This window comes from Microtus oregoni, unplaced genomic scaffold (genome assembly GCF_018167655.1).
Source record: "Microtus oregoni isolate MIOR12 unplaced genomic scaffold, Mior012 000034F_ref0000314, whole genome shotgun sequence".
NCBI lineage: Eukaryota > Metazoa > Chordata > Mammalia > Rodentia > Cricetidae > Microtus > Microtus oregoni.
In genome coordinates, this window is record NW_024543093.1 from 26710806 (window position 1) to 26730506 (window position 19701).

The window sequence follows — 19701 nt, forward strand, 5'->3', positions numbered from 1 at the left end:
TAGTATTCTAAGCTCCAGAATGAGTTTCTTGTAAGTCCCTTTAGGGGCTGTTGAAAAATTCTGGTTGCAAACTTTTGCATCTCGGTCCTTCTCAGTCCTGCAGTGTCAGTCTGTCTCTGGTGTTTGCAAATGTGGATTGTGGTTAGAGCCGAGCATCTTTCTGGGGACAAGTACACGAGCACTGAAGCGCATGCTTGGCCTGAGGGTGTCACTGTTTGTGTGTGACATTTGTGTGTCATGGTGTGGCTGCAGGATGCTCATGCGTGCATTGGTTTGTACTAACCCATAGCTTTATGTACACCCACACTCAGGCCCGGGTCTTCATTTTTAGTTTCTTTTTAAAAACTGTGCATCTATATTTGAGATTAGTTTGCAGACTGTTTCTTGTCATTTTGGTGAAACCGCTTCGTGGTGCTGTTGTGCTCCATCTACCGCCATGATTGGAATAGTGCCAACATGGCCAACATGGCTTACGTGGGCTCTGCTTCTGTTGGTGTGCACACTTCCCGTTTGTCTTTTCCTAAACCCAGATTGCATGATTTTGTATTTTTATTTGTGGGGAAAATAGGTTTTACAACCAGAATTTCATTAGTTGAATTGGTTTGTTCAATTACTATTTTATACTGTGTATTAAAACACATTTCTTCATTCATCGCATTTGAGAGCACCACGGTTGTATGCATGGCACCGTAAGGAGGGATTTCCTGACCCTCGGACAGTCGTGTGCACAGCACCAACCAGATGCCCTTGGTTCTTCAGTGCTGACTGGCTCTTCAGTATGTTAGGGGCTATGTAAAACATGCACCCTTAATAAAAGTAGGTTATTTAATTGTGACGGATTTGTCAGAACTTACTTTCTGTTTTAATGCTTCCTCTGGCTTCTTACAGATTGCAAGCCTTTTCACATTCCTTTAGGTAAGGAGAGCGAAATGCCTGCTGCGGCCACGCATCTGTGTGAGACAAGCATGTGAGAGCGGATGTTGATGCCTTGGTGGATGCTTGTGTGTGTCCACTGTGATTTTCCTGCACTCGCAGTAGCTCGGACATGAGTGTTTCTTACTCCAGGGGAGGGTTCCTTGTGTGCCATGTGTAACGAACCAGTTGAAAGAAGAATTTGACGCTGCTGCACAAGGGATATGGAAATGATGTTTGAAGTTTCAGTGATTATTGTCATTACTTTTACTGTGGCATACAGAATTCCTCCCTTTTGATGTCTGACTTTGTTTGGTTTTGATGCTTTAGTTTCTTTGGTGCTTTTGTAAGGATGCTGGGATTCTCCTTCATGTGTGTCCTATTATGTAACTGTAATAGACTGCATGTGCTGTCTCGTGGTAGTTGTCATCTTATAAAGGTTTCACTGCTCTTTTTGTGTGTGGTAAGACAGACGTCAGATCTTACCCACCATGTACTTCGCAATATTTGTCTTATTAGCTCATAGATTTTGCTGTTTTATTATTTTTCTGCTAGCTGTTTTTTTAAGCATACAGGGTAGTTTTATGGTTTGTCAGTGGAAATGGGGTATGAGAAAGTACAGGCTGTGCCCTGTAGGTGTCGCTGTGACGATTCTGATTATGTGATTATAAATGGAGGCTTTGGAGGAGACAAGAGGAGATCTTAAAGAGTAAGCAGGAAGGGTGTCTCCGTCTCCATCTCTCTTCTGACTGGAGTACATCATTGTCTTAAGGGACTTGTGCTATGATTTAGCTGTCTCCCTTTCTGGTTATTAATTCCTCCGCACACTGTTAGCGAGGTTAAAGCTGATGTGTACGTGGTCAGTGTGTGCCGTCATGCTACGTCAGAAACAGTCTGCTCCTCTGAATGTTTTTAGGTCATCTCATTTTACTTAGAAATGGCAATTGTGCTGCAGTATTCTTAAACTAATAAGTTTTGTTCTCTGAGAATTTCATGCAGGTATAAAATCCTTTCCCCCACCCACTCTTGCTTCCCTCCCAGCCCTGCCAATCCCCGTTCCTCTTGGCGGGCATCTTTCCCATATTCATTTGTTTTGGTTTAGTGTCCTACTGAGTTTACTAGGGCCTTGTGTTACCCTGGGTTTGGAGCTAAGCATCGCAGCACTGTGGGCTCACCAGTGTGTATACAACTGGATAGTATGCCTTCCCATCTTCCAGAATCCATTAGCTGCCAGCAGGTCAGCAGCAAGACCCCACGAGTCCTTTCTCTTTCCATAGCAGACTTTCATACAGACGGCCACTGCCGTGTCAGGCTTACGAGGTGACATTTCTTAGCCTTCTCCTCACCTTCCAGCACATTCTTTCTGCTCCCCCTTCCACAAAGTTCTTAAACTTCAAGGAGGTGGTGCAAGTGTTCGTTTCTACTGACAAATAGTGCATATCACCATGTGGAGATCAAGTCTTTTGATCAAAACTTGGCAATAAGAGAAAAACTTCTCTTCTGAACTTTGTAATTCTTATAGAGCAGAGATCAGCTAAAGTCACTTAATCTAGTCTCATGTTTCAGACATACAAGGAAAACAAATCTGATCTTTAGATCATAAAGGTCAGGGGCAAACTGGCCACAGTCCTCTAGGAACCATCCAAGGGGACAGGCTGTAGCAGCATGGCCCCGTCTAGGGCTAAGAGGATGGAAACCAGAGATCCCTCGTGCCAACCGCTCTGAAACAGACCGTTAATCCCACTAACTGTTTGTCCTGAGTCCCCCTCGTGCGGCAAACTCGAGACTAGTGATTTCATGCCCATGTAGTTTGGGATGCAAGAAGAGACGTACACGGCTTTTGCTGACTCGGAGATTTCAGCATCAGGTTTTCATCTTATAAACGTGGTCAGTTAATGAGGTGATGTTTGAGATTTAGACATCTGTAATTTGGCTTGGTTAGGGGTGGGTGGGGGAGGGAAAGGACAGGAGGATAAGTGGGGGTCAGGGAGAAAATGTACGAGAGCTCAGCCTGGCTGGGATCCTGGTGGGACAAGTCAAGGAAAACTGATCCATGAGGCCCTTGGGGACAGTCATTGGCCACTCATGAAAGTGGCACGTACATTTCCACATCTCTATTTCCACCTTTTCCCCTGTACATACAGGCAGCACATTGAGTCTTCATCCTTTAGAAGTCCCTTCTCATTTTAACTACTGCTGCCTTTAAACACAGGCGATGGGCTCATGGCATTCTGGAATAATTCATCTTGTTTCATTTCTTTCATATTTACAAAGAAATGCTAATTCATTTTGTGTTTATTTCACAGGGTGTTTTCCTTTCAAATAAGTATTTCTTCATGTATAGACATATCTCAATTTTTAAAATTTGTTTTGGGGTTTATTAGGGTCATTCTAGACAATTCTTTTTTGCTCGAAACTTCTGCTCTTTGTGGGAAAAGACAATATCTTTCCTTCTCCATGAAACAGTATCTTTTAATTAGGAACTGAATCATAGTAATAACTTCCTCCACTTTCCGCATCCATTCCCCCCCCCCCCCCTTCAGTTAGCCAAGGTGTTCGTTCATTCTGATGGAGCTGTTAAATGATAGCCTTGTCCTAGCCTGTAGGGCTGGGACTAAGAACTGCTGATGCTGGAAACTTTAGACACATAATTGACTATGAAAATGATGTGATAATGCCTCAGGGTTGTAAGCTGGGTAAGAAGATCTGAGCACTTCCGAAGTAGGCGTGGTTACTGTTCTGATTTTATAGTTGGGAGAACATTGAGCTAGAGGGACAGTAAATGACCTGAAGGCTACAAAGCCAATGTAAGTGGCTGATGGTTAGGATTCGAATCCAGCGTCCTGGACCTGGAGCTGACTCTCTGCTAAGAGCACTGCGTTTGAGAGTGACTCCTGATCCCTGGGTGTTGCTCTGAGAGCCACGTGAGATTGCTTTTGCAGCCATGCCTGCCATGCGGCCGGCACCCACGCATTAGCCATTGCTGCTCTCTGCATAGCCCTTCTTTCTCTGTTCATCCTGATTTGTAGAGATGGAAAGACCAAGCAACAGTATCAGACTAGGAAAAAACTAAGTAATTCAGCTTTAAAAGAAAATACTTTATTTTATGTGCATTGGTCTGACGGTGACAGATCTCCTGGAGTTGGAGTCCCACGTGAGCTGCCATGTGGGTGCTGACGTTTGAACCTGCGTCATCTGGAAGAGCAGCCCAGCTCTTAACCACTGAGCCATCTCTCCAGCCCGAATAGTTTGGCTCTTTAAAAGAATGGGCTTTGCAAAGTCAGAGTGACCCTGAGATGGACAAGGACGCATTGAGAACCAGCCGCCCTGTGCTGTGTCGTTATGTTCGGAGACGCCTTACTTTGTGCCCTGCTTCGAGGGTTACAACAGATCTTGCCTTGTAGATGGGACGGGTCCCCACAGCTTGGCTGTTAAGCAGTGATTCTGGCTTTTTGCTGTAGAAGGTTCTGTATTGAGTTCAACTTTGGATGAAATAGGAGATGATAGTTTCAGTTGAGGAAGCTTTGAGTAACTTGGTGCAGAGTAGCCAGGGATGAAAGAACAGCTGCCCTGAGTGCAATGCCATCTGGATGCGAATGCAGAGGGGATTAGCCAACGGGTGGGGTTGGACTCACAAATACGCCTTGTCCTTCCCACTAAGATGGCTCTCAGGAGCAGAGACCTTGCCTTCAAAGCCATCTCTGGCAATTGATCTCATTCTCTGTTTTAAGAGGTTTTTGTTTTGTTTTTGAATTTTGAAATATAGCTACAGAAAAGTATTCAGATTTAGCCCAGTGATTTTTTTTCCACAAAATAAGCCTTATTATAAACAGGTCCTTGTCTTTTCCTATAGATATTGTCTGAGGCATATTTAATATGTATTAGCTTGTGTGCTGGTGAGAAAACCCAGCCACCTGGCTGCTAGGGGAAATAAAACTTCTTATGTGACTGTAGGAACAGTAGCTAGATTTGTCTGGGACTTTAAAAAACTCAAACTTTACCCACTATTACCTCATTTTGTTAATATTGTTAAACTGTGTCTGAATCCCACACACAATCAATTTATCATACTTGGCCACTACTCACCTTCCGTGGCCAGAGTTTAGTAGCTTCTCCTGAAGTGGGTGTTCTGGTGGAGAGTGCTTTGGGGAGGGACAGAAAATGGCATGTGTTAGCTTAGTGCAAAGGGAAAAGCTTTGCACAAATATAACAACAGTGTTGTAAACCAAGGAGTGGGGAGAGGTAAGCCCAGCCCCATCCCACTCAAACCAGCCCAACTCCTCGAAAAGCAAAAAGCTTTGGAAATTGAGGTAGCACTTGCCAACTAGGCGATACGAAAGTGTGCCCCCTCCTACCCAGGTGTACCTGCATGACCAACCAGACCCTCTCTCCCTCCTAACCCTGTCCACGCTTCCCTTTCTCTTTTCTTGGCAAACAGGCTTCCTCTGAGTTCTAACGGCTCTTTCATGATCTGGCAATTCCACCATAGCCTTTAAGTTGGTGTGGTTTCTAGCTCAGAGATCCGCGTCCTGTCGGATTTGAGGATCTGTCTGTTGTGGAGTTCCACACCCCACTCAGTGACAGTTTGCAGATTGGCAGGAGGTTAGAAGTGTTGAGGGTGCTCCCCAATGTGTCACAGGAGTTGGGGTCAAACGTGTTTCATGGGTGTTGGCTCTTCCTGGCTCGTTCTTTAGAAGGGCCCAAGGAAATCCATGGGATGATTCAAGTTACATTGTAAATAATTTACAATTGTTTTCATTAATCTGTGCCCTATAATTAGAGGAATAGTGTACTTGAAAATATCAAGTAGAAGAACTGGTAACTTTTTCCAGGTTAGTTCATGCCCAGGATGCAGTCATAGCACATGCCACCTCTGTTGGGTGGAGAACTTCCTGTGTGACAGATGGCACAATGGTGTCCCAATTCTCTCTGTTCCAGAGTATGCATTCTGTACATCCAGATCATGCTGTATATAATTAGATAGTATATGTCAAGCTAGACTTGATAGCACATAACACCTTGCCATCTGTAACAACAGTCTTAGTCTTAAACTCACAAACTCTTTTGAATGTCATTAAGGATTAATATTTGAACTGTTCACTTTACCAAAAGGAAAGATTACTTAACAGTTTGAACAAGAGCAAAGTTTTTTTTTTTTAATTTTTTTTAGGAGCCCAAGAATGAAGATATTTTCTTGAGCTAGTGTCTAGGGACAGTAGCTCAGAGCAGGCTCAAAAGCTTTGCCAATCAGTAGACTGTACTGTTAAGGGGTAGACGTTGAACCCCAGAATACAGAGAGCTGAATGGTACTTGAACAATCTTGGGGGAAGTCTTGAGACCAAGTGTAAGCCTCTCTTAGTGTAGAATTGATGCTGCTGCTGCTAAGCAGTGCTTTGGAATTTGTGATTGCTTAGTTACCAAATAGGTGATAGATTTAGAAACTGGCCTGTTTCAGTGCTGAAACAGATACCTGGAGAAAGATGGCCACTGTGGCCCTTCAGGGTTGTGTGTGTGTGTGTGTGTGTGTGTGTGTGTGTGTGTGTGCGTGTGTGTGTGTGTGCATGTGTGTGTGTGTGCGTGTGTACACTTCATTTTTGAGGGGAGGTGGTGAACCCTGAATCGGGACTCCTGAAGATCCACGTGCCATTCTTAGTTTTCTGCTGTTCCTTGGGTTACAATTTGGCTTCTGAGCCTTGAACCTTCTAGATCCGGGTAAACGCACTTGATAGTTTTCACAGCACCAGGAGAGGACATACTTGCCTATTAGCGCTGATAATGATTTGGTTGACATTGACTTATGAATGGAAGTAAATTCTTTTGGCATAGCTTTGATGTCGCCCTCTCACCTCAAAAAGTAGACGATTGTTCACAGTGCCTAAAGAATGAGCTACCAGAAGCTCCGCTAATCAGAAAGTGGGGCAGCTTCTGTGCTGGATCACTGCATACTAACTTGTTTCTGTCTTCCTTTAATGCTGCCTCTCAGTATACGCTCCATTCAGCATTCGATTAGCATGCCTGCTATGAGGTAACGTATGTCCTTACAAGATGCTTCCTGCCCCATGTATGGATGCTCAAACCACTGACTAGGGAAATAGAATTCTGTCTAACAAGCTGGGCATTAACACTGTTACAACCTGCAGTTGCTTTTCTTACAATGTTGGGATAGATTCATAAGAGCCAAAATGTGAATTTTTTAAAGAATTACTGTTTCAATTTTATTTTATAAAATGTCTATTTGAAACCAGTTGAATTGGAAAGCACATGCCAGTGTAGACTGAAGCTGTCTTAGTGGTTCAGGGTTATTTTGTTCCTTCTCTGTGAGCTTTGGTTCAACCGCCCCCCCCCCCCCCCCCGCCCCCGCCATAGCTTCCAGCCTCACACTCTGCTTTGCTCATCCCAGAGTGGCCTTTGGAGCCAGCTTTCATCAGCAGGCACTGGTAATCAGCCATAATTTAGTCTGCCTGGGGAGCAGAGGCTCCGGAACAGTAGGTATCCCTGGCTTGTACTTTAGTCTGTACAGGAAGCACCTGAAGGGGTAGCTACAATGTTGCACGCTGGAACCAGCCCTAGAGTCTCTGAATCTAGAGTAGGTGTGGGACTGGGCGTTCATTTTCCTAGCGTGTGCTTGAGAGCTGCTAGTACAGTTGACCTGGGGTTGGGGAGGTGGGGTGTCACATGTAACAACCACTGGCTTTGGTCCCCTCTGTGCCCTTCTAACGTTGTAACAGGGTGGGATTTAAGGTTCTATGTAGGAACCCATAGGTGAGAGACAAAAGCCTAATGTGTAGAGGAGAGATACTTTTCTGAGCTCTCTGCTTTCTTTGGGTCCCTTTCTCTGTCTGACACAATTCTTATGGAATTAGGGTCCCTGTAATGGAATCTCAGCTTGTCTCGATGGTGTAGTGTGTTGTGTGCTCTTATGGGAATCCTTAGCCCACAGGATGAGGCACTGAATCAGAGTTCTAAAGTATCCTGCTTAGTTCAGGGGATCTCACAGTGGCATTTTCTTGGTTCTGGTGAGTCTTTAGGAAGGTGACAGAGCTGGTATTGTCTACCTTCTTCCTTTTCTGTTTATATGACAGTATCACTTATATCTTAGAGTGACTGTCTTCATGACCTTAAAAGCAATGTAGAAGTATTAGCCCAGAAGCTGGTTCACACAGGAAGTGTATGTGTCGATACCTGTTCACATATATGCAGATAAATACCCACTCTTGCTAATTATGAATCTCAGCAAAGAGAAAAGCAGTCGTTTCTGATCCTTCAGAGACTTTTGCTTTTTTCACAGTGGTTGTAATTTTATTTTTTTCTATCTTCATAGAAACTCCCCAACTTTCAAGTCATTTGAAGAAAAGGTTGAAAACTTAAAGGTAAGTACAGGAGTGCATTGTCTTCATGACACTGTTGCCACCTCCCATCATTCCCATAAAGCTCTAGAGAACTTTAAGAATTCTACCCTGCGCATCACTAATGCATACTGCATGGTTTTGTAGGGTTTTTTCTTTTTCTTGTGATTTTTTTTTTTGGTAACATAAAACTGCAATTTTTCAGACATTTGTTTTATTTCAAATATTCTTATAATTGAACAAGAATTTGTGCTGTTTTCATCTAAAAATCACACAATACTAGACTTAATATAAATATAGTATTTTAATATTGATAATAGATATTAAAATATGAAAAATTAGTCACTATCTTTTCTATTTAAGGGTATTTTCCTATTGTTTAGCAATTTCACACATTTATAAAGTGTATCTTGTTCATATCTGTCTCCTTTGGTCTCCCATTGGAGGTACACATTCTTCCATAATCAGTAGCTTTATAAATTGTGTTATTTCCAAAATTATGGCGAAGTCATCAACCCTGAGGATTGGGCATAGTGGCTCATGCATTTAATCTCTGCACTTGGAGGCTGAGGCAAGAGCATTGCCTAGAGTTTGATGCTAGCTTTTGCTACATACCTTGTCACAAAAGCACCAAAACAGGAAACAAACAAACCATGACAAATGATTCTATGAACTCTTTGAGTCACAAATGGTCCCATGTGTGCCTAGTGAAACTCCTGATGCTCTGTTCCAGCGTTTGTGTGCAGCCTGGGTGGCGGCCCTTTATCCAGCCCTCTTCACTGCACTGGATATAGTTTGGAGCTGACATCTTATTATTTTAAATAAGTGAGCTTGCCTGGCAGTTTCATTTATTTAAATGGTACACACCTGGAATTTCAGCACTTGAGAGATAGAAAAGGAGGGCTGTGAGTTCAAGACCATCCTTGGCTACAGAGAGACCTTATTCAAGAACATAAGTTAAAAAGAACTCATATTTATTTTAGTCATTCAGAACACCAGAAGAATCACTTATTCTTAAAAGTATCTTACATAGCCGGGTATCTTACTCAGAACACACTTCTGAATTCAAGGCCTAGCCTGGTCTACAGTACTAGTTCCAGCACAGCCAAGACTGTTAGATAGTGAAACAAAAACAAAATATAACAACAACAAAAAGAAAACAAACAAAAAGAAAAAAAGTTTCTTACATGAAAAGGCAGAATTTGCTTACTGAAAGATAAGACACTGCAGTGATCTGGATTTTAGCTTGGACCCCTTCTCTGTAGAATCTCACTGTATACAGTCTTACAGCTTCATGCTTGTGAACCCATGATTGCAGGGATCCTTCATTTTGTTCAGTATTATTGCTTAGGGGCTGTGATAGTCCTTGGCTTGTTCCATGGTGTGCACTGGATGAATACAAACATACATCACACTCGTGTTTCTAGATTGGTACATGAGACTGGCTTTCTTCATCTCGGTGCCACGTCACACATCTGAAAAGAGGCTGCATTGTGAATAGTCATGGTTTGCAGTGACTCAGTTCTCAAGACTGTTGAACTCTCCCTGCCTCTCCCTCACATCTGTCTTCTTAGTATTTGAAATAGCTAATCAGAAATCAGCAGCTCATGTGCATTTGATCCCAAAGATGAGAAAGAACTGCCTAGTCACTTGCTATATTAATTATTGTTGCTATAGATTCCAGCCAGTATAGTTCATTTGTCATATCCAACTTAGCATCACTCGGATGATGAAACATGATGTCTTAGTGATGAAACACCATGACCAAAAGCAAGTTGGGAAGAAAAGGAACTTAAACATAGCTTGCTCCCCATGATTTGCTCAGCCTGCCGCCTTATAGAACCCAAGACCACCAGCCCAGGGGTGACCACACTCACAATGAACTGGGTCCTTCCCCATCACCTACTAATTAAGAAGATTCTATATGGGCTTGCCTATAACCTGGTCTCGCGGAGACATTTTCTTAATTGAGATTCCCTCCTGCTGTGTGACTCTAGCTTGTGTCAAGTTGACACAACTGTCCAGCACAGATAAACACATAAAAAGTAACTTTTCAAAGTATATTGAATAGTTATTGCTGAAGAAATTTGTAGTCATATGCTTGGGATAATTTTGCCAAATTATACTTACAGTCATTTAAGCTTTGTATCAGCATGTCTGTGCACTGCAGTTTTGGATGGGTTCAGTTTCCTGTAGTTTTAGGTATGTGGGTGGCTATGACAGGTCAGCTGAGGGTACCATGCAGACCTGGAGGAAGAGCAGCTGAGAGGCAGGAGTTGCGATCTCGGTAAGGAGGACAGTGAAAGATTCAGGGGGTCTAATGGGACAAAGCACAGAAGGGAGACAGGAGTGAGCGGTACGCTGTGTACCACAGGCTGGCTCACGTACAACTCATGTGCTGGAGTAGGTGGTATGCTGTGCACCGCAGGCTGGCTCGCACACAGCTCATGTGCTGGAGTAGGTGGTATGCTGTGCACCGCAGGCTGGCTTGCGCACAGCTCATGTGCTGGAGTAGGTGGTATGCTGTGCACCGCAGGCTGGCTCGCACACAGCTCATGTGCTGGAGTAGGTGGTATGCTGTGCACCGCAGGCTGGCTCGCGCACAGCTCATGTGCTGGAGTAAGCGGTATGCTGTGCACCGAAGGCTGGCTCGCGCACAGCTCATGTGCTGGAGTGAGCGGTATGCTGTGCACCGCAGGCTGGCTCGCGCACAGCTCATATGCTGGAGTAGGTGGTATGCTGTGCACCGCAGGCTGGCTTTGCACACCTCACGTGCTGGGCCAGTCAGCTATGGAGGTGCTGCTGTTGAACATTTTCTTTTTACATCTTTAAATTTAATAGTAAGTTACATAATATTTTAATCACTTTTACTTAGAATTTTATGGAGCAAGCAGTGAAGCGAAACAATATAAAAATTATTTTCTTGGAGGGTTTCATTGGCTCTTCTGAAGAGGAAAGATGAATGGAAGAGGGGCCCACTCTGGGGAGTTCCTTTACTTGTGCTAAATTGCCAGAAGTTGTAACAATTTTTATAGTTAAAGACATTTTAGTGAATTTAGTAATGCATATAAGTTATGCATATTTATCTAAGTCAAAGCTTGGATGGCAGAAAACTTTCAGTTAGATTCCAGTTCTCAGACTTGCCCAGTGAGTTAAGACTGGGGAAACCGGAAGTTCAAGTTGAATCCACTGAGCATGCATTCTTGGTCACTGCTGGTTTCCTCATGTAGCTCTCGTGTTGTTCAGTCATTACATGTAACAGGCAGCGAGCACTGAGAAGCATGAAGTGACATACTAATAACAGGTGTGGTTTTGGTCCTGAGACAGTGCGTCACAGGAACTTACAGTAGAGCCCAGGCTAGAGACCAAACTTACGGCAGTCCTCCTGCCTTAGCCTCCTGAGTGTTGATATTATAGGCATGAGCCACCACACCCATCTAGGCGTTTTGAAAAAAAAAAAATCAGGCATATGTAGCATTCAAACCGATACTGATTGACAGTTTCAGGCCTAGGAGGTCGGAGTAGGGCGTCACAAATTTCTAGTGTACAAGAAGTCACTCAGGGTCCCTCTGGCATTACAGTTCCGCGTCTGACACTCCGTGTCTGACAAGCCCCCAGATGATGCTGAGTCTGTAGGCAGACTTATGTAGGAAAGGGCTGAGAACCCTACAGTGCACCAGGAAAGATACTTTTATCTTCCGTTTGTTGTGTCTCACGGTTAAGCTACCCCGAGCGTTACAGCAGCATGTAGATCCACACGGACATAGTCTTGAGAGGCCCAGTTTGCTACTGAAAGTCAGGTTAGAGTTTCTTTCTGCAGAGGTGATTAATTTTGCTTCATGATGTCTTTCTTTTCCCCACTTTTAAAGTCTAAAGTAGGGGGAGCCAAGCCTGCCGGCGGTGATTTTGGAGAGGTCCTGAATTCCACCGCGAACGCTACTAGTGCAGAGGCCACCGAGCCCCCTCCAGCGCAGACGGAGGCCATGCCCTGAGTTCCGGAACATATCCTGCTGCCCACTGCCAGGTGCTGCAAGGGACATCAAGCACATCTCGTCAGCGTTCATGGCCACAGATTTCGACCAGATGTGCTTTCATTTAGCTTTACTTATTTCTTTGACCAAATAGTTTGCGAATTAAACGAAGTGGGAGCACCCTCGCCTCCACACCAGGGAAACACCCTTTGTAGGAGACCGCAGCCAGAGCCTCTGGTAGTCCCCGAGGCACGCCGGGGTGACAGGAAGCTGCGGGCCACCTCAGCTTCGGCTTTACGGAATCACTCCACATCTGGGATTCTTTTTGATCCTTTTCTATACGAGTCATTTTTCCTTTTTGAGTCTGTTATACTTGATTTCTAACTAAAATGGTTCTTCTAAATTCTGGTAGTTAAAAGTTTCGGAATTATTTTGTTACTTTTAAAGGAGAAACCACCAGCTACAATTCTTTTTTTCTTGGATAAACAGTTTTTGTATGTGGACCATATCTTGGGTTTCTGAGCACACCAGACTAAAGCAAACAGGTGTGTGTGTACTTGAGTAGTTCTGTAAGTTAAAACCATGCAGAAACTCAGTCTGCCAGTAGCGTGAGTGTGGGGTCCCCCCATGTCCTTGGTCATTAGCAGCTACCATTTCAACATACTGCTTATTTATTATGCCACTCTTACACATTTTTTATAAGATTAAAATTTAATTTCAGGTAAACTGACAAAATATCATTGTGAGTCAAGCATATATTACTATAAGTTGAAATGTGACCACACTTGTCTAAAACGTCTTTAGGTCTAGATAGCTGTAAAAATGCTAAAATCGATCACCGCAGGGGAACTTGCTGCCTCCATTAAATCCATTTAGCACCCATTAGGAAGCATAGAAAGTTCTATGAGAAGTACAACTTAAATATTTTTATACTAAGGTATTGTTGACTCCAAAGGATGTAAGGCATTAATACAAATGAGCTCATCATGTACGTGTTCTCAGTGCGTTAGTGATGTAGAGTGTACTGTAGATACGGCCCCTGCTTGGAGAGATCGTGGGGCTTGTGATCAAGGCTTCCAGATGTCTCTGAGCTCCTCCCGTAACTGTGGTTAGCTACTGACTCACTACCATTTCCTCTGCTGTCTATGTTTATGGCTACGAGGTCTGTCTGGTATTTATCTATTGTGATTTTATCATTGTCCATGCCAAATGTTAATTGCCAAGCTTGGAGTGACCTAAAGCATTTTCAAAAGCATGACTAGATTGAATTGATAAAGTTTCTGCAGACCAAATTTGAAAAGCCACAAGTGTCAGTCGTTACAAAATAACGTGCTGCCAATGTTGATTGCTACTTGGATGCTCTATTGTATGTGACAAATCTCAATAAAGTCTGTGTATCAGTAGTCTAGGTTTTGATTTATTAAGAGGCCAATGGTCTGGATACAATTTGTATTCCAAAATCAACTGGTATCCTGGAAATTTGTCTCTTTAGAGAAATATTGTGATTTTTCAGTATAACCACTTTTTTCCCCCCCAATCCAACATTTTTTCAACAGATTACTTCCTGGGTGTCTTACCCACTGTTTTTGTAACCAGGCAAAAATAGAGTAATATGGCAGCTTTCTTCATAAGAAATATTCAGATTTCATAAAGAGATTTCTCACATGAGGAAAACAATAGTGGTGGGTAAGTAAGATATAGATAAATTTGGGGAATCAGTATGCAAGAAAAAATTAGAGAAATATATTTCTGGACATCTTCCTACTCTTAACCTAAAAAGTTAATCTACTGTAAGAACCCTGCCTCATCCAAAAACGTCATAATAATGATTAAGGACTAACACAGAGGAAACCCTGTCTCGAAAAACAAAACAAAACAAAAACAAAAAAAGAAAATTAAACACGAATTTTTAGAATATTCAGAAATATTAAAAATATTTGTGGGCTTCCTGTCCCCTCTCTTGGAGAGGCAGCCTCTCTCCCTCTCTCCCTCTTTTTCTTTCTCTGTCTTCCCCTCCCCTTTTTTCTTCCCCTCCATAACCTATCTAATAAATGTCGAACTTTACTCTGTAAAAAAAAAAATATTTGTGGGAAATTCATTATGAATTCACAGATACTTCAGAAATTTGAAATATAGCAATTAATAGAAATATTCCTAAGAGGTCAGGGCCACTTTACTGGGATTTGTGTTTTTTAGGGTAAGAAAATAGCAAAAGAGAAACCTCAAATATTTGTGAAATCTTGGATATTTAAGGCCATACCTGTAATGGGAGAGAAGATCTCTGAGGCCTTCCACACGCGGTTTCCCTAACGCACAGGGTCTGTGGTAAATCTAGCCGGAATTCTTAACGGTTTAGAACCTCATGAAATTAATGGGAAGAGAGAACTCATTAACTGGATTATGATTTTAGCAACTCAAAGCAATTATTGGAATACAGAAAAATGTTTAATTTGAACTATTTCTGGATCTTTTAAAGTATACACTATTTTCTGTGAAGAGTTTGAAAGCAATAAGACTGTAATTTGGGTATGGGTTCTTTTATGTATTTCCCACTTCCAGAAAGGGGCTAAGTCCTAGATGGCATCCAGCATCGGCAGTGGCCTCCACAGCGTGCGGACATGTGCACCCCACACAGATGAACACACATTAAAACCCTTCAGTTCCACATACGTTAGTTTTCATTCACATCTAGGCTTGCTTTTCAATATGACTAATTTTTAATCTCCCAATCCCAGAATGCTCTCCTCTATGGTGCTGAAATGTCTTCAGTGCGACAGCATATCTTACACACGCCCTGGATCTTTCTTTCAGACTTTGCTGAGCAGTTACGCATATTTTCCCTTTATTTTTTTAATTTATTTTTTAAAAACTATCTTTTTTTCATTTTATATACCAATCCCAGTTCCCGCTCCCTCCCCTCCTCCCGCTCCCTTCCCTCCTTCCATTCCCTCCACCTCTGCCCCCATCCCGCACCCCATCCCCTCTTCAGGGTAAGGCTTCCCATGGGGCTCAACAAAGTTTAGCATATTGCTTTGAGGCACTGCAAGGCACCCCTCCAAAGAGAATGGGTTCCAAAAATCCAGTAAAAGCAGTAGAGATAAATCCAGGTCTCACTGCCAGTGGCCCCACAGTCTGCCCCAGCCATATAACTGTCCACCCCTTTCCTTTATTTTTATGTGGTGCTGGGGATTGAACCAGGGCTTGCCTAAGATTGTTGAGCGAGTGATCTGTTATTGAGCCACACCCCAACCCAAGAGGCATAAATTTCTAATCACCTCTAAGTCACCTCCACTGAGGCACTACTAGCTACTTTTTATGGAGGTTTTAGTGAGCCTTTCACACGGGTGGTCTTGGGCGTGAGGTGGGGTGTATGTAATGGTAGATGAGGCCACAGCCAGATGTGATGGGGCTGTGGAATATGTTTATTCCTTTCTTGCTACCTGCTTGGAACACTTGCACGGTGCACATGAAGAACTTTGGAAGTGTAAAGAAACTGTATTCTAACAGAGCGGGAGTTGGGGCGGCGGTGGGAGAGGGGGCGATGCAGGGAGCGGCACTGCTGCCCCTGCAGTGGGTGCTCCTGTTGGTGCCTGTGTTGGCAAGAATCTTGGAGATGTCTCTCCATTGACTCACTTGGTTTTGTCTTTCGGGGTCTCATATGGCTCAGGCTGGCTTCAGTCTTGCTATGTAGCCAAGGATGTCCTGCTTCGATCTACCAGGTACAGGATCATATGCACACCCCTACCACAGTTTGTTTTGGGGACAGGCTCTCACTACTCAGCTCAGGTTGACCCCTAGCTCAACATTCTCATCTCCTCACTACTTCAGTTTTAAAAACAAATTGTTGAGGGTTGCATATATTTTAATTATATCTACTCCTAACACTTCCCCTCAACTCCCATATCTGCTTCAACACCCCTACCCCCAACGTCATGTCTTTTTTCTAATTTTAATTTAATCCCCATTGATTCCACTTTGTGCGGTGTAGTCAGCCTACCTAAAAAACAACCTGATTCTCCTCCCCGAGAAGCTAGCAACTGCCCATAGCTCCTGAGTTAGAGCTGGGCCAAAGGACCCCTTTCCCCGTTTAGAAAGCTAGGGTCTTGTGCAGGCCCCACTTGGGCAGCCATAGCTGCTGTGAGTTTCAGTGCAGCAATCCTGTCATGTCAAGAAAGCCTTGTGCTTTCTTGGGTCTAACAGTCTTTTTACCAGGTTTTACAAGATGGTCCCTGAGCCTGGGGTGGTGGAATGGGGATGCAGATTGTCCCACTGTGGCTGAGTACTCCAGAGGCACTGGGAACAGCTGTTTCTTGTTAACCAGCATCCATTGCACACAGAAACTTCTGATGAGGTCTGAGAATTGCAGGAGTCTGTGATTAGCAGGAATTTAGAGGTCACTTTGATGCTTATGTCCACACAGCAAAATGACTGTTTTTGGCCAGATCCGTAGTAGCTTGGTGGGTTCCACCTCCTTGGAGCAAGTCTTAGAAGTCCAACCAGGAAGTGTTTGATTACCTCCGTAACATTCACGCTACCGCTGCACGCATGCACGGGCATAGTCTGCCATGCTGGTAGCTACTGGAGTTTACAGCTGGGTGAACTGATGATTGCCCTTCAGCAGTGTGCAGAGCACCTTCTAGTGCATGGAGCGCTACCTGGTTTCTCATGTTCTGTGAATATGGACAGTGTCTTCAGCAATAGTTTTACTGTGAGGTTCTCATGATGGGACTTGGCTTCTTTTCGACAACCCATGGCTTATCCATGAGCACAAGCCACTGTGTAGAGAAATTCCAATTAAAACTTGTATATGGGGCTGGAGAGATGGCTCAGTGGTTAAGAGCACTGACTGTTCTTCCAGAGGACCTGAGTTCAATCCCCAGCAACCACATGGTGGCTCACAAACATCTGTAATGAGATCTGGCGCCTTCTGGCCTGCAGGCATACAGACAGAATATTGTATACAGAATAAATAAATAAATAAAGTCTTTTTAAAAAATAAAAGTACTTAAAAAAGCTTGTATATGAATCCCCACTTTTCTAATCCACCATTTGATGCTTCAAGTAAAAAGGAAACTTCAAGGTCTATCCTACTTCAAGGTCTATCCTACTTCTACCGAGAGTGCAAACAGTCCACCATCAGGATGAATGAGCAGCTGCTGTAGTTGTCCCCCCAACAGCTCTGCTAGTCTTCCGGGGTTATCCTCTAGGTGAGGCAGGACATGAATATGACATTATTCATCAAAGATGGGACCTTAGTACCTCATTTGTTCTGTCCTGTGGGTTTCATACTGAAGACCATCTGGAGCCTTGGCATGCCAGGCAAGCGCTGGTAAGATTTTAGTTCATAAAGCAGTTCTTTAAACTTGGCTCTGGTTATCAGTTTGCTGCACTGTAACACAATTAATAAAAACCCAGAGACAGATATTGAGGTTCAACCTGAAAGTCAGAAAAGCAAAACAGCCAGCCACTGGCTCTTATTTCTGCTTCAGTCCTAAATTGCGATTCTGCCTCAAGGAATCTCAGAATGAGGCTGTATCTGAGAGCTCGTCCCTTCTTAAATTCCTCTCTAGGGCTAGAATTAAAAGCATGCACCACTACAGCCTGGTTTCTGTGGTAAAGTAGTGTGGCTACTGGGATTAAAGGTGTGTCACCACTGCCTGGTCTGTAAGACTGACCAGGGTGGCTGTTTTACCCTGTGATCTTCAGGCAAGCTCTATTTATTAAAATATCACTACACTCTCCCACACAGGGAAATCAAATCAGCAACATGATAGTGCATTGCCCAAGACAAAGGTTACTCAGGACTACGAAGGGCTCTTAACGGTCACTGGCTGTGCTCTACAATTTGCCACACTGTTTTTGGAAGGGACTGGAAGTAACACTAGCCATAGAGAATGGCATTCTAGACAAGAATCCACACAGCTGTCAGCCGAATTGAGTTTAAATGTGTAGAATGAGACCCCCACCTGGATAGAGTCCCTTTCCAGCACTGACTGACTTCTTAGGAGTCTCCCTGCAGAAGCTACTAATGGTGAAGCTTAAGTGGCTCAAAATTATGCAGTATCCCAAGGTCTATTACACCCATGACATGGAGTAAGATTTAAATTCAGTCAAAAGTAGTAGAAAAGGGTCTCTCCTGGTGGTTACAGTGCTTTTGAAATCTCACCATTCAGAGAGAAGCAGGAGGTTCATGTGTTTAACGTCAGCTTCCACTACATAGTGAGCTCAGGACCGGTCTGGGCTACAAGAGACCTTGAGTCCAAAAGAAAAGTTTTTGTTAGCAAACTACATAGGAAACTGTGGCACATGTCCCAGATTTGGTAATTTGTAGGCTAATATCAAACTGATTCTTAGATGAGTACACCCACTTAATTTGCAAACACATTGTCAGGCGGTGGACAAATTCTGGGGATTTATGCCGAAGAGAAACAAACAAAAAATATAAAGTATTTGTGTGTGGTTACGGAAGTGCTATACCTGGGCACATTCTGAAACTTAACTCACGAGAAGGGATAGTAGGTATCTCGGATAAAACTTCTCAGATTGTTTTGTAGTGCGGGTGACTGACGACAGAAGTGCCCAACGACAGACCTGCTACCAGTTTCACAAACAACTTTATGTCCATTTGCAAAGGCAATCTCCTTCCTGGAGCTTACAAAATTGGAGGGCGGCTACTAAACATCTTAGTCTCGAGCGTGACAAATTCAAAAGTGCTGGATAACAAGGGACAGGAGGCGCGGACGAGCTTGGGGCTTCCGACCAAGAGGATAATCAAGGAGACCGCTGAAGACAGCATCCCCTGCAAGGCACAAGCCTTCTCTATGCTGCCTAGCCATCAGGACACAAGCCACACAAGCCACACGCCCACACCACACTACGGTAGTAGGCGGGGCTCTCCTTGACCCGCCCCCTGGCCCGCGAAAGTGCGTAAGAGGCCAGAGGTGAGAGGTCACGCAGGCGTCATGGCGGCGCTGTGTGGATTCCATGCCAGGGCTGCAGGGAGCCGATTCCTAAGAGCGCTTCTCTTCTCCAAGCCCTTTCGAAATGCAAGCACGGAGAGTGGTTCCGAGAGCGTGGTCGGCGACTCCTCCGCTCCTCGGGCGCGCTCAGGCGGCTTCGCGAGCGCACTGGAGCGACTCTCGGAGCTGCAGCGGAAGGCGGAGCTCGGACCGGTGAGTGGGCCTCGCGGCGCACGTCCCGACGCGGGGTCAGCGTGAGGTGGGGCTAGCACGGGGGCGGAGCCATCAGGGAGGGGCCGCACAGAGGGCGGGGCCAGCGTGGGGTGGGGCTAGCATGGGGGCGGGGCCATCACAGGGAAGGGCCCAGCGTGGGATGAGGCTAGCACGGGGCGGGACTAGCATGGGGGCGGGACCAGCAGGGGAGGGACCAGCAGGGGAGGGGCCAGCACAGAGGGCGGGGCCAGCACAGGGAAGGGCCCAGCATGGGATGGGGCTAGCACGGGGGAGGGCACA

At 44.4% G+C, this 19701-nt stretch overlaps 2 protein-coding genes across 6 annotated transcripts in view; both read left to right on the forward strand.

The window, feature by feature from the left end:
* LOC121432359 (tumor protein D52) overlaps positions 1 to 13632 on the forward strand; it is a 94932-nt gene extending 81300 nt beyond the window's left edge. For 3 of the 5 annotated variants that reach the window (XM_041630233.1, XM_041630229.1, XM_041630232.1), the window contains exons 5-8: positions 889 to 915; positions 6896 to 6937; positions 8234 to 8282; positions 12128 to 13632. In XM_041630233.1, coding sequence (XP_041486167.1) covers positions 889 to 915; positions 6896 to 6937; positions 8234 to 8282; positions 12128 to 12250 — 241 coding nt within the window. In that variant the 3' untranslated portion in view covers positions 12251 to 13632. The remainder of the gene's footprint in view (positions 1 to 888; positions 916 to 6895; positions 6938 to 8233; positions 8283 to 12127) is intronic. The other 2 variants (XM_041630230.1, XM_041630231.1) reach the window with 2 other exon arrangements.
* A 5536-nt stretch (positions 13633 to 19168) lies between these two features.
* The window catches only part of LOC121432360 (28S ribosomal protein S28, mitochondrial), a 138460-nt gene continuing 137927 nt past the window's right edge, over positions 19169 to 19701 (forward strand). Inside the window, exon 1 of the mRNA XM_041630234.1 lies at positions 19169 to 19401. Coding sequence (XP_041486168.1) covers positions 19192 to 19401 — 210 coding nt within the window. The 5' untranslated portion in view covers positions 19169 to 19191. The remainder of the gene's footprint in view (positions 19402 to 19701) is intronic.